This window comes from Ranitomeya variabilis, chromosome 2 (genome assembly GCF_051348905.1).
Source record: "Ranitomeya variabilis isolate aRanVar5 chromosome 2, aRanVar5.hap1, whole genome shotgun sequence".
Taxonomy (NCBI): Eukaryota; Metazoa; Chordata; class Amphibia; order Anura; family Dendrobatidae; genus Ranitomeya; species Ranitomeya variabilis.
Window position 1 is genome coordinate 881303409 of NC_135233.1, and position 14723 is coordinate 881318131.

General features: G+C 45.2%; 1 protein-coding gene across 2 annotated transcripts in view; it reads right to left on the reverse strand.

Moving 5' to 3' along the window:
* Positions 1-14723, reverse strand: part of ATP13A3 (ATPase 13A3) — a 182141-nt gene that overhangs the window by 66446 nt on the left and 100972 nt on the right. For both annotated transcript variants that reach the window (XM_077290356.1, XM_077290355.1), the window contains exons 7-13: positions 9122-9191; positions 8195-8329; positions 7255-7327; positions 6526-6657; positions 6274-6453; positions 5599-5756; positions 5315-5503 (exon numbers count right to left, since the gene is read on the reverse strand). In XM_077290356.1, the coding sequence (XP_077146471.1) occupies positions 5315-5503; positions 5599-5756; positions 6274-6453; positions 6526-6657; positions 7255-7327; positions 8195-8329; positions 9122-9191 (937 nt within the window). The remainder of the gene's footprint in view (positions 1-5314; positions 5504-5598; positions 5757-6273; positions 6454-6525; positions 6658-7254; positions 7328-8194; positions 8330-9121; positions 9192-14723) is intronic.

Here is a 14723-nt window from a genome sequence, read left to right on the forward strand (position 1 = left end):
ACCCCTCAAGGTGCTCAAAACCACATTCAAGAAGTTTATTAACCCTTCAGGTGTTTCACAGGAATTTTTGGAATGTTTAAATAAAAATGAACATTTAACTTTTTTTCACACAAAATTTATTTCAGCTCCAATTTGTTTTATTTTACCAAGGGTAACAGGAGAAAATGGACCCCCAAAGTTGTTGTACAATTTGTCCTGAGTACGATGATACCCCATATGTGGGGGTAAACCACTGTTTGGGCGTATGGCAGAGCTCGGAAGGGAAGGAGCGCCATTTGACTTTTCAATGCAAAATTGACTGGAATTGAGATGGGACGCCATGTTGCGTTTGGAGAGCCCCTGATGTGCCTAAACACTGAGACCCCCTACAAGTGACACCATTTTGGAAAGTAGACCCCCTAAGGAACTTATCTTGATGTGTGGTGAGCACTTTGACCCACCAAGTGCTTCACAGAAGTTTATAATGCAGAGCCGTAAAAATAAAAAATCATATTTTTTCACAAAAATGATCTTTTCGCCCCCAATTTTTTATTTTCCCAAGGGTAAGAGAAGAAATTGGACCCCAAAAAATGTTGTGCAATTTGTCCTGAGTACGCTGATACCCCATATGTGGGTGTAAACCATTGTTTGGGCGCATGGCAGAGCTTGGAAGGGAAGGAGCGCCATTTGACTTTTCAATGCAAAATTGACTGGAATTGAGATGGGACGCCATGTTGCGTTTGGAGAGCCCCTGATGTGCCTAAACATTGAAACTCCCTACAAGTGACACCATTTTGGAAAGTAGACCCCCTAAGGAACTTATCTAGATGTGTTTTGAGAGCTTTGAACCCCCAAGTGTTTCACTACAGATTATAACGCAGAGCCGTGAAAATAATTTTTATTTTTTTTCTCAAAAATGATTTTTTTAGCACCCAGCTTTGTATTTTTACAAGGGTAACAGAATAAATTGGACCCCAAAATTTGTTTTCCAATTTGTCCTGAGTACGCTGATACCCCATATGTGGGGGGGAACCACTGTTTGGGTGCATGACAGAGCTTGGAAGGGAAGGAGCGCCATTTGGAATGCAGCCTTAAATGGATTGGTCTGCAGGCGTCACGTTGCATTTGCAGAGCCCCTGATGTACCCAAACAGTACAAACCCCCCACAAGTGACCCCATATTGGAAACTAGACCTCCCAAGGAACTTATCTAGATGTGTTGTGAGAACTTTGAACCCCCAAGTGTTTCACTACAGTTTATAACGCAGAGCCGTGAAAATAAAACATCTTTTTTTTCCCACAAAAATGATTTTTAGCCCCCCAAATTTTTATTTTCCTAAGGATAACAAGAGAACTTGGACCCCAGAAGTTGTTGTTCAATTTGTCCCGAGTACGCTGATAACACATATGTTGGGGTAAACCCCTTTTTGGGCGCACGGGAGAGCTCGGAAGGGAAGGAGCACTGTTTTACTTTTTCAACGCAGAATTGGCTGGAATTGAGATTGGACGCCATGTCGCGCTTGGAGAGCCCCTGATGTGCCTGGACAGTGGAAACTCCCCAATTCTACCTGAAACCCTAACCCAAACACACCCCTAACCCTAATCCCAACGGTAACCCTAACCACACCCCTAGCCCTGACACACCCATAATTCTAATCCCAACCCTAATCCAAACGTAAATGTAATCCAAACCCTAACCCTAACTTTAGCCCCAAACCCTAACTTTAGCCCCAACCCTAACTTTACCTCCAACCCTAGCCCTAACCCTACCCCTAACCCTAAACGTGACTGAAATACGTGGCACTGAAATACGTGGCACTGAAATACGTGGCACTGAAATACGTGGCACTGAAATACGTGGCACTGAAATACGTGGCACTGAAATACGTGGCACTGAAATATGTGATACGTGGCACTGAAACACGTGGCACTGAAATACGTGATACGTGGCACTGAAATACGTGGCACTGAAATACGTGGCACTGAAATACGTGGCACTGAAATACGTGGTACTAAAATATGTGGCACTGAAATACGTGGTACTAAAATATGTGGCACTGAAATACGTGATACGTGGCACTGAAATACGTGATACGTGGCACTGAAATACGTGGCACTGAAATACGTGATACGTGGCACTGAAATACATGGCACTGAAATACGTGGCACTGAAATACGTGGCACTGAAATACGTGGCACTGAAATACGTGGCACTGAAATACGTGGCACTGAAATACGTGGCACTGAAATACGTGGCACTATGACTGTCAGAAAATGTTCATTAAACGGTTAGGGGTGAGGTTAGGGGTAGAGTTAGGGTTAGGGTTTGGATCCCTTTATCACCTTGATGGTGGTGGGTGGCTTTTCAGTGTGTTTTCTGTTTTTTTTCTATAAAAATGCATGCGTTTTTAACGCAAACAAACGCATGTGCTTAAAAACGCAAGAAAATACTGCAGGTTGTATTTCTGAAAATGAACGCATGCAGAAAAAAACCGCATGCGTTTGAAAACGCGACCAAACGCGTACAAAAAAACCGCATGCGTTTTCAATGTTAAATATAGGGAAAAAACGCATGCGTTTTTTTGTGCAAAAAACGCTGCAGACAAAAACGCAAGTGTGAAACCAGCGACGCTTTTTATAGCAAAAAAGTTTTTGCGTCTCCACATTTTGAGACCTATAATTTTTCCACATTTTGCTCCACAGTCATGTGAGGTCTTGTTTTTTGCGGGACGAGTTGACGTTTTTATTGGTAACATTTTCGGACACGTGACCGTTTTTGATCGCTTTTTATTCCGATTTTTGTGAGAATGACCAAAAACCTGCTATTCATGAATTTCTTTTGGGAGAGGCGTTTATACCGTTCCGCGTTTGGTAAAATTGATAAAGCAGTTTTATTCGTCGGGTCAGTACGATTACAGCGATATCTCATTTATATCATTTTTTTATGTTTTGGCGCTTTTATACGTTAAAAACTATTTTATAGAAAAAATAATTATTTTGGTATCGCTTTATTCTCAGGACTATAACTTTTTTATTTTTTTGCTGATGATGCTGTATGGCGGCTTGTTTTTTGCGGGACAAGATGACGTTTTCAGCGGTACCATGGATATTTATATCAGTCTTTTTGATCGCGTGTTATTCCACTTTTTGTTCGGCGGTATGGTAATAAAGCGTTGTTTTTTGCCTCGTTTTTTTTTTTTTTTTCTTACGGTGTTTACTGAAGGAGTTAACTAGTGGGGCAGTTTTATAGGTTGGGTCGTTACGGACGCGGCGATACTAAATATGTGTACTTTTATTGTTTTGTTTTTTTTATTTAGATAAAGAAATGTATTTATGGGAATAATATATATTTTTTTTTTATTATTTATTTAGGAATTTATTTTTTTTTTATTTTACACATGTGGAAAACATTTTTTTTTACTTTTTTACTTTGTCCCGGGGGGGACATCACAGATCATTGATCTGGCAGTGTGCACAGCACTCTGCCAGATCGACGATCTGCTGTGCAGGGCTGCAGGCTTACCAAGTGTCTGCTCTGAGCAGACACTCGGTAAGCCACCTCCTTCCCTGCAGGACCCGGATGCCGCGGCCATCTTGGATCCGGGACCTGCAGCCAGGAAGGAGGTAGGAGACCCTCGCAGCAACGCGATCACATCGCGTTGCTCCGGGGGTCTCAGGGAAGCCCGCAGGGAGCCCCCTCCCTGCGCGATGCTTCCCTATACCGCCGGTACACTGCGATCATGTTTGATCGCGGTGTGCCGGGGGTTAATGTGCCGGGGGCGGTCCATGACCGCTCCTGGCACATAGTGCCGGATGTCAGCTGCGATATGCAGCTGACACCCGGCCGCGATCGGCCGCGCTCCCCCCGTGAGCGCGGCCGATCGCGTATGACGTACTATCCCGTCGGTGGTCATACGGGCCCACCCCACCTCGACGGGATAGTACGTCTGATGTCAGGAAGGGGTTAATTACAAACTGTGTAAGGGTACCGTCACACAGTGCCATTTTCATCGCTACGACGGCACGATTCGTGACGTTGCAGCGTCGTATGATTATCGCTCCAGCGTCGTAGACTGCGGTCACACGTTGCAATACACGGCGCTGGAGCGATAATTTCATGACGTATTTGCGATGTAGAAGCCATTGGTTACTGTGCGCACATCGTATACAACCTGTGTCACACGATGCAATCATGCCGCCACAGCGGGACACTAGACGACGAAAGAAAGTTTCAAACGATCTGCTACGACGTACGATTCTCAGCGGGGTTCCGGATCGCAGTAGCGTGTCAGACACTACGATATCGTAACGATATCGCTAGAACGTCACGAATCGTGCCGTCGTAGCGATGAAAATGGCACTGTGTGACAGTACCCTAAGGAGAGCTGTGCAATTATAATCAGTAATAGTGATAGGTGTCTCTGCCCAGTACTTATTTAAAAGTAGATTAGCATTAAAGCCTTGAATGGCATGATCTACTTTCAGAATCAGAAATTTAACCCTTTTCCATACTGCATCGTACAGCAGAAGTCAGAAGGAATTGTATGGGGTGATCTCTTTGGTGTTACCAAATACATTTCATGATGTCGTTAACATAAAATAACCAGTTCTGCAAAAACAAGCCCTTATAGGCTATGTCGAGAAAACGTTAAAACAAGAGTGGATGGGGGGGGGGTTTAAAAGTCCTTCACAGTGCTGTTAGACCAGCTAGTAAATGCCCTTAACACCTCCACACACACAGTAATAACTTATTTTCCAATATCCGGCATCATTAAAAGGACCTAAAAAAGTACTATTAGAGACAAAAAGGCGGCTGTGTAATAAGTAGCATTGGCTCCAACTCATTATCGGGCAGCATGGTGGCTCAGTGGTTAGCACTGCAGCCTTGTAGCACTGGCGTCCTGGGTTCAAATTCCACTAAGGACAACATCTGCAAGGAGTTTGTATGTTCTCTCCAGGTTCTCCGGTTTCCTCCCACATTCTAAAGACATACTAATAGGGAATTTAGATAGTGAGCCCCAATGGGGACAGCGATGATAATGTGTGCAAACTGTAAAGAGCTGCGGAAGAGGTTAGCGCTATATAAAAATAAAAATTATTCTTATTATTCAAAGCTTGTGAGCAAGTTACAATTGGATAGTACAGGGCCTTTTACACATAGAAAATCTGAGGAGATGGGCTTATGTGGCTGCTGGGTTCAAGGGTTTTTAGAAGCTAATCTACTGCTAGCAAAGAAAAATAAATCATACTTGCATACATTAATAATCCTAAAGCCTTTTTTAAGCCAATGTTCTGCTGTTCTATGCAAAGGAAAATAAATCTAAGAAGGATATTACCTTGTCAAAGCATACGAGGTTTAGCTGTCCACAAATGTTTATCCGCTGAGGACTGATACAGAAGATGCCAAGTTTTTTCAGACGCCTTTGTGCATACACAATCCCAGCAGTCATGGCCGCAGGAAGAGCGGGAGGTACTGTGATGGTTATAATGTCAAGTGACTCGATTACAATAGTGCTGGCTGGGACCTAGAAGAAAGGGACAAACATAATAAATGAGTTACTGTAAATCAGCAACAAGTTGTGGGGGGGGGGGGGGTTAATGAGACAAAAGATGCCCCTACCTGATTTAAAATACTATTTACAACAGTGTACAGAAACCCTATCCCAGCCACCCCCACGAGACACAGCAGGAACAGGTAGGCATCTCTGTAAAGCTTGAAGTCTGTGGGCTTTGGATAGAGTATGGAACGTATAAGCTGTCCTTTAGATGTGCTGAATCCTGGAAGACAAAAGACGAGGCATCAACATTTCATTCCAATAACAGATGGGAGCAAGGAAGGGAGAAATACAGAATAATAAGAGTTCCCAGTATAAGCAGAAGGCTATTAACACATGCTCCATGTTCAGTGACGGGATAGTCTCCATTCCAGTTACTCTTGATCCCCAGGTGCAGTTTGTTATAAGAAAAACAAAAAAAGCACTGTACTCACCATTCCCAGGTCCACCGGTGAGTCTGCACCGCTACTCTCAGTGTCTGCCTGCCGCGCTGACATCAAAGAGCAGCAGCCAATCACCAAGCTCAGAGCTTTGTCCGTGTAGAACGCCCTACTCACCCCACTGAGCTCACCGATTGGCTGACGTACTGCAGCATGACATCAGCCAGATGGAGAGCAGTAGCGGAGACTTGCTGGCTGGCCCACGTAGTGACCGTAGTGCGGTTTGTTTGTTTTTTTATAACAAACTGCGTTCATGGACGAAGAAAGGAACAACCCTGATAAAGCATATGGGCACCATACCTGTCCGGACAATTATGGCTTTGACAGGCTCTCCAGCATAAAATCTGGTCTGGATGACATTGGTCCCACAAAACAAAGTGTGACGTTTGTGAACTTCTGTGTTATAGTTCTCATCCTCCACTCCTCTGGAATCTGAACATGGGTCTGGCAAGTTTGTCTTTGTCACCGGCACACTTTCACCTAAAAGTAACCATACAAATTAGGGAGTGTCACACAAACGCCATTGAGAAGCCTTCACATCCACAACATTACCTGTTAACATGCTTTCATTCACGATGCAGGTTCCACTGATCAGGACGGCATCACACGGCATAATGGTCCCGTTAGGTGGGATTAGCATAATGTCCCCAGGTACGAGATCAGTAGACATGATTTCTTCAACTTCTGAATTAGAGAGAGACAATATTACTGATGCATCCACAAAAGCCACATGACATCAATGTTCTAGCAACAAATAAAAGTGAACCCTATATAGAGGGCAACAAGGCTACCTTTACAACCTTCACAAATGAGCATGTATACCATAGTTTTGAAAAAAAAAAAAAAATTAGCTCTTGTAATACTGTTTTAATAAATACTTTGTTCCATATGAAATGACTCTGGCATCTCCAATTACAGTTCTGTGCACTGCAATGCTGCAATTCTTCTTCCTGAAGAACTGTAGATAAACTGAGGACAGGATTGCGCCATTTCTCTTTTCCATACGGTATGTTCAGAAACACTCCCACACTGCCCAATAAGTGCTGACAAAGCACGACTGCGTCGGGGCAAGCTTTACAAGTGATATAATAAGCTGAGAATTTATTCACACATTTCCAGGAAAGGCGCCACAGAGAATTCTAAGAAAAGATGCCAAATTACAGGCCCAAGCGTTATCCAACGCAAAAAGGAGCTAACGACACCAGGTGCTGGAAAGTCAACAATGCCATCAATTTCATCCCGGCGTACGGCAACTGGGAGAAATCCTGGGAAATGACGTACCTTTGTTTGCATGACACACGGTCACTCTGACAACACTGTGAGCTGCAACCATGTCATGTAACATTATATATTGCTAGAAAAAGAAGAAACAACAGTGGCATTAGCAGATGCTAAGCAGATTCTTCATAAATGCAACATACGGTACAAAGACCAGTTCACACACCGCCGTTTTAGAGCTTTTTTTTTTCTGTGCTTTTATAACCAAAAACTTTGAGTGCCTGCTGTCGGAACTCTGTGGTTTGGGAAGTGTGACCTGGCGTTTAGGGTCATGTAGGTATGAAGCCAGGCTACAGAGAATTAAACCGCCCCACTAGTTACTAAAGACAAATGGTTATACTGCTACAGGGGACCACATTAGAATTGCTTTTCTAAATCACGGTTATTGCCGGACTTCACTATAGTCACCGCAAGGGTGAAATCAACTACATTTACATGCTTCAGATTATAAAAACTGGATTATGTGTCAATTTACCTGTGGGAAATATCCACAGTGGGGAACATTTATCAAGCTAAATGAGACAGAACTCTGGCATAAATTGAGCCAAAAAATGGTCTTATGATTTACACCATATTAATGGACAGCACTGCAGCCAATCATTGGGTTCAGCTAGTTATTAGCTGCAGGCGGGACTGCTCAATCAGCGACACCGTGGCAGAGACACAGGGTTGGACCTATGGAGGCTGAGAAAAAGAGGATTTACATAGGCCCACTTAGTAAATGATGTGGGGCTCCCAGCCTGATCGCTTCACAGACACTAAGTGATCCTATACCCAGCACCTCTACCGTAAGGGATCCTACACATGCTGTACCACATGCTTCCTTAAACATGGCCAGAATATCAATTCACTGGGATAAAAGTAGTTGTACAAACAATACTGAGCTGAAAACCAACAAGGACCGTAACCTAATGGAAGTCCAATCAGTAAAGAAGTCGCTCACCTTTTTAATAGTGTACAGAGAACTGATGATGGATATTACAGACATTAACACAATGGCAGATGCATAGTAGTAATATTCATCTGTGCTCCACAAAATAACACTGAATAGTTGAAAAATGTAAAAAGGATTGAGAACCTGGAAAAAAAATACAAATATGGAAATATCAAAGTAATGCAATTAACACATTACTGTATGCAAGAAGACAGCAGGACCATGACAAGTGGCTGCAGCCGAAGGTGCAAAGGGCAAACACGGATGGGATTTATCGCACGTAGACCCTCAATACGGCGTCACTGCATTCTCATGGGCTAGTCCCTGTGACGTATAGCACACTAAGCTAAGTAATAGAATGATCAATAAAGGAAAACGTGATCGGTCTAATGTAATCTCACTCAGAGTGATACAGTGTGCAATCGTATGATTGTGGGCACAGTTTATTCAGAGGCCATACTTTCAGGTGCCTGTGCCACCAGCCTAGCCCAATGGCAAGATGGCAACTCTCAATAGTGCTACCGGTTCTCCACAGAGGGGATACAGGCAGCAGGCATAATCTTAGGGGACATTAAAAAAAGCCTGTAAACGCCAAATGGTGCAATTTTTTTAATTAAACCAAATAGCAAAAATGATTTATACCCCTAACTACCAGGGAGGGGCAGGAAACCCATAGAAGTCCCCATACACTTCTGATTTACATGCTAAAAAAAATTATATGACTGTCTGAACTGTAAATTGCTTTACTGGACGTTTGCCGTACACTGTATACTGTAGACACGCATCCTTGTATAAACTGCAGATACAGAAAGCAGAACGAAAACCAAGCAATAGACTGCCCTCTGGTGGCAAGCTGCAGCACAGGACCAGCAAGGACGTACATACTGACGTAAACGGAACCACGAAAATCTCCAACTGACCAAAGACACCACTCACCTCCTTTATTAGAAGCTTAAAAAGAGAAGGCACTTTAACAGTAATTTCATTAATTCCATAAAATAACTTTCTGAAAAAGAACACAAATTAAATGTTACCTTAACGAATATCAAGCAAGCTGGTAAACAATGACACGAATGGCACATGACAAAAAAAAAAGGGGTTAAGGCATTATAAGCGAGGACCCACTATTGTGTATGTGCTCCTGCACGTGTCTAGTAGTCAGTTTCCCGTATCTCGCTTTATTTCATCTACTTCCCATGTGTCCATACACTTATCACACAGCACTGATAAATTCATAGAAAACTGGGTATTTATGTCCAGACCTGGAGAAAGTCACCAGAGAACAGAGAGGCCGTCAGTGATTACGGAATGGAAGCCGTGGTTATCGGTGGAACTTTTGGACTGTTACCTTGACCTGAGCGCACAAGTCAGTGTGAACTCGGAGGCATTTTCCAATATTACATAACACATTTAACCATTACAGTAAACTCGCTGTAGTTTAGCAGTAATTATACCCTGTTCTTTTTCCACTCCTGGTTTTCACTTAAAAACAGAAAATACGTATCAGATACAAAAGTGTGAATGAAGCCTTAAAGTCAAAAAAGAAGCGCGTATGTTTCTAAGGCAGGAGAGGACAACTGCAAGCAATCGCCAGCAGCCAATAAGAGAGGAAAAATTAGTGAGGAGCAAACATGCTAGGATAAGGTGTTATCTGAGCATGCTCGAGTGTGAATAGTGTCCTCGAAAATATGCTCCAGTCCCCACAGCTGTTTGACAGCCGCAACACAAACAGATTGTCTGCTAGGCGATCCCTGCTGTCAAACAGCCACGAGACATGCAGCCGCAGAGACGCGAACATAGTATTCGAGCACGCCGAAGACACTTAGTACATGAGCATGCTGAGATAACACCTTAACCAAGCATGTACACACATCACTAGGGTTGAGCGAAACGGATCGGACAAATTCAAAAATCACCGACTTTCGGCAAAGTCGGGTTTCATGAAACCCGACCCGATCCTAGTGTGGGATCGGCCATGCGGTCGGCGATCTCCGTGCCAAAGTCGCATTTCATATGACGCTTTCACCGCCATTTTTCAGCCAATAAAGGAGGATGCAGAGTGTGGGCAGCGTGATGACATAGGTCTCGGTCCCCACCATCTTAGAGAAGGGCATGACAGTGATTGGCTTGCTTTCTGCGGCGTCACAGGGGCTATAAAGGGGCATGCACGCAGACCGCCATCTTACTTCTGCCGATCTTAGCATAGGGAGAGGTTGCTGCAGCTTCAGCAGAAGCAGGGACAGAGTTAGGGAGGGAAGATTAACCCCCAAACCGCTTCTGCTGTAGCGATTTCCACTGTCCAACACCACCTTTTTTTTGGCAGGGACAGTGGAGGCTATATTTTTGTGCATCAGCTCTGTAGATTATAAGGCTGCCTTATAAGGCTCCCTGATAGCTGCATTGCTGTTTGTATGCCGCTGTGCAAACCAACTGCTTTTTTAAAAGCAAAAATCCTGTTGCTCCTTTCTGCACAGTTATCTTGTTTATTTGTCCACACTTTTGTGTGCAGCAGTCCTTTTTATTGCTGCCATACTTGTCCTGAGATCATTGTAGGGAGATTGAAATTGTACTACAGTCCTTGTATTTTTTCATATATCTTCCAGCCACTTACATTGTGTTGTTTTATGCACAGGGCCTGAGTTTTGGTTCAGTCTCCCCCCAAAAAAGGGAGATTTAAATTTTCAACAAGTGTATATACACCTTCTACCTTGTTTTACAGTACCATATAACGGTTGTTATTTTAGTTAGGTTTTCCAAAAAATGAGGAAGTCTGGTGGAAGAGCCCGTGGGCGGTGGTTGCCAGCTGGTACTGATGGTGGTGGTGGTGGTGGTGGTGCATCTGGTGGTAGTGGCAAAAGCACAATAGCACCTAAGGCTGGAGGTGTTGAGCCAGCGTCATCGTCTGGCTACACAAGGCCTCGAAGGCTCCCTTATCTGGGAGTAGGAAAACAGCTTTTAAAGCCGGAGCAGCAGGAAAAAGTTTTGGCTTTCCTTGCTGACTCAGCCTCTAGCTCTTTCGCCTCCTCTTCAGAAGGTTCCAAATATAAAAGCAGCGAGTCGTCAGTGGATGCTCCCAGTCAGGAACAAGACGTTTCCTTGTGTCCTTCACCCAAACCAAAAGTGAAGGATGCGTCAGGCGACACTACAGGTTACTCCATGGAGCTCTTTATACATACCGTGCCTGGGTTAGAAAGGGAAATTGTTAACTGCCCATTACAAGATGTATCGGACATGGAGTGCACTGATGCACAGCCACAGCTAGATTATTATGCTGTTCCATTGACTCAGATCACTACATTGCCCTCGCAGTGTACTGAGCCAGAATCTGACCCTGATGAGACTATGGTGCCCCGTCCCGAACGCTATAGCACCTTACACTGTGACACAGAGGAAGGTGCACATGACATTGAACAGGAGGTGATAGATGACCCAGTTGTTGACCCAGATTGGCAGCCATTGGGGGAAGAGGGTGCCGCTGCCAGTAGCTCAGAAGCAGCCATCTACATCACAACAGCTGTCATCTGGCAGGCACTTATCAGGCCAAAAACGTTTGTCAAAAACAAAAACAGTTTTAGGACAGCGTGGCCATCCGGTGAAAGTAGCACAGCGTGCAATGCCTGAAAAGGTATTCCATAGTAGGAAGAGTGCAGTGTGGCAATTTTTTAACCAATATCCGAATGATCAGTCAAAAGTTATCTGTAAGAAATGCTCAAAGACCTTTAGCAGAGGGAAGAATCTTCAAAATTTAAATACAACGTGCATGCGTAGACATTTAACCAGCATGCACTTGCAAGCCTGGACTAACTACCAAACGTCCCGTACCGTTGGTGCACCTGCTCAGAATGAAGGTAGTCAGCAACGCTACATTGCTTCCCTCACTGTAAGCCCACCAGTTAGGACACCACCAGCAGCAAATGTGGAGGTATCGTCGCAAGGCCAAAGCAGTCAGGGAATCACAAGGTTATTGGTAGGAAACACTGTATGTAGGCCAACATCAAGAACACCATCACCAACCCTCTCTCAATCCGCCATGTCCACCACCACCACCGCTAGTTCCACCATATGCAGCTCTCCAGTCCAGCTCACCCTACAAGAGACTTTCATTAGGAAAAGAAAGTACTCATCCTCTCATCCGCGTACACTGGGTTTGAACGCCCACATTGCTATACTAATCTCGTTAGAAGCGAAGACCTGATGGCCTACGCAGTACCACGGTATGACCTACCCAGTCGGCACTTTGCGAGAAAAGCAATTTCAGCCCTCCACCAGCATGTCAAAGATCACATTGTCCATGCACTGAGGCAATCAGTCAGTGGAAAGGTGCACCTCACAACGGATGCATGGACCAGTAGGCATCACGTGTCCATCACGGCGCACTGGGTTAATGTGGTGGATGCAGGGTCCACAGGGGACAGCCATAGTGGGACAGTTCTGCCTAGCCCACGGTCTAGGAAACCGTTGGCTGTAGGCGTTCGCCACTCCTCCACAAGCGAAAGCTCGTCCACAGAGCGCAGTCGCACGACCACTCCATCCGCAGCTGCCAGTGTTGCACACGAGGTGTCCCATTATCGAACAGCTAGTGGTAAGCGTCAGCAGGCTGTGTTACAAATGAAGTGTTTGGGCAACAACAGACACACCGCAGAAGTACTGGCCGAGTACTTGCAGCAACAAACTCAGTCATGGCTGGGCAGCGTACATCTTGAGGCAGGCAAGGTAGTCAGTGATAACGGAAGGAATTTTATGGCTGCCATAGCCCTTTCAGAACTGAAACACATACCTTGCCTGGCTCACACCTTGAACCTGGTGGTGCAGAGCTTCCTCAAAAATTATCCGGAGTTACCAGCCCTGCACCTGAAGGTGCGAAGACTTTGCTCGCACATCCGCCGGTACACTCCAGCCGTATGCTGAACCATCAGCAATCGCTGATTCTTCCCCAGCACCGCCTAATAATCGACGTTGCAACAAGGTGGAACGCCACACTGCACATGGTTCAGAGGCTGTGAGAACAGAGGCGTGCTGTAATTAATTTGTGGGAAGATACACATACACGGGCAGGCACTTGGATGGCAGACATGGAGTTGTCTGGTGTGCAGTGGTCGAAGCTACAAGACCTCTGTGAAGTCCTTCAGTGTTTTGAGGAATGCACACGGCTGGTAAGTGCAGACGACGCCATTATAAGCATGAGCATCCCACTTATGCGTCTGCTGATGCAAGGTTTGACGCACATTAAGGAGCAGGCGTCTGCAGCCGAGGAGGAGGGAAGCCTTGATTAAAGTCAGCCATTGTCTGCTCAGGGAACTCTCCTGGATGAGGTGGCAGACGAAGAGGAGGAGGAGGAGGAGGAGGATGATGGGGATGAATATTTATGGGAGGAGGATGCTTCTCAGGGGGCAATAGAAACTGGTGGCGTTGCAAGGTCAGGTAGAGGGTTTTTGCGGGACACAAGATGTTGATTTGCAAGAAAGTGCTCCTCAACCCAGCACAAGCAGTGAATTGACACCTGGAACATTGGCCCACATGGCTGAGTATGCCTTGCGTATCCCAAAAAGGGACCCCCGCATTATCAAAATGATGACCAATGAGGATTACTGGTTGGCCTGCCTCCTGGATCCACGATATAAAGGAAAAATACAAAATATCATGCCACATGAGAACCTTGAGCAAATATTGGCTACCAAACAAGCAACTCTTGTAGACCGTTTGGTTCAGGTATTCCCAGCACACAGCGGCGGTGATGGTTCTCACACGAGCCGCAGGGGGCAACATGGCAGAGGTGTTAGAGGTGCACAAATCAGAAGTAGCGTTGGACAGAGGGGTTTTATGACAAGGTTGTGGAGTGATATCGCAATGACCGCTGACATGACAGGTACTGCTGCATTGATTTTAAGTGACAGGAGACATCATTTCTCCAGTATGGTTACGAACTACTTTTCCTCCCTTATCGATGTTCCTCTTCACAGGTCATTCCCCTTTGGTTACTGGGCATCTAAAATACACCTGGCCTGAATTGGCAGAATATGCATTACAGGAGCTCGCTTGCCCTGCTGCTAGTGTGCTATCAGAAAGAGTATTCAGTGCTGCTGGTTCAATACTGACCGAAAAAAGGACACGTCTGGCTACCCAAAATGTTGATGATCGTTATAACCTTCATTAAAATGAAAAAATCATGGATTTCAAATTATTTTGCCCCACCTTCCCCTGCTGACACGTAGCTTTCCTGTAAAAAGGTCTTGTTTTTGGCCTCCTCTTACTGACTTCTCCAATTCCTCCATTTGCAGTTGCTGAATGTCCACCATAGGCCATTTTTATACCTCCCTAAATGGGCTGACTCCCCCCACAGGGCCGTGGTCACCACCTGGCGCAAGCCTGGACAGGTGGGTGTGCCCACTCTTGGGGGACGGCACTGGCACAGGGTCCCTCATAGTACAATGAAGTGTCTGACGGTGGTGGTGCACAACCAACGTCAGACACACCGTCGTAATATGAGGGGCCCTGTGCCAGTACCGCCGCCCACGAGAGAGTGTTCCCCCCCCCAGCT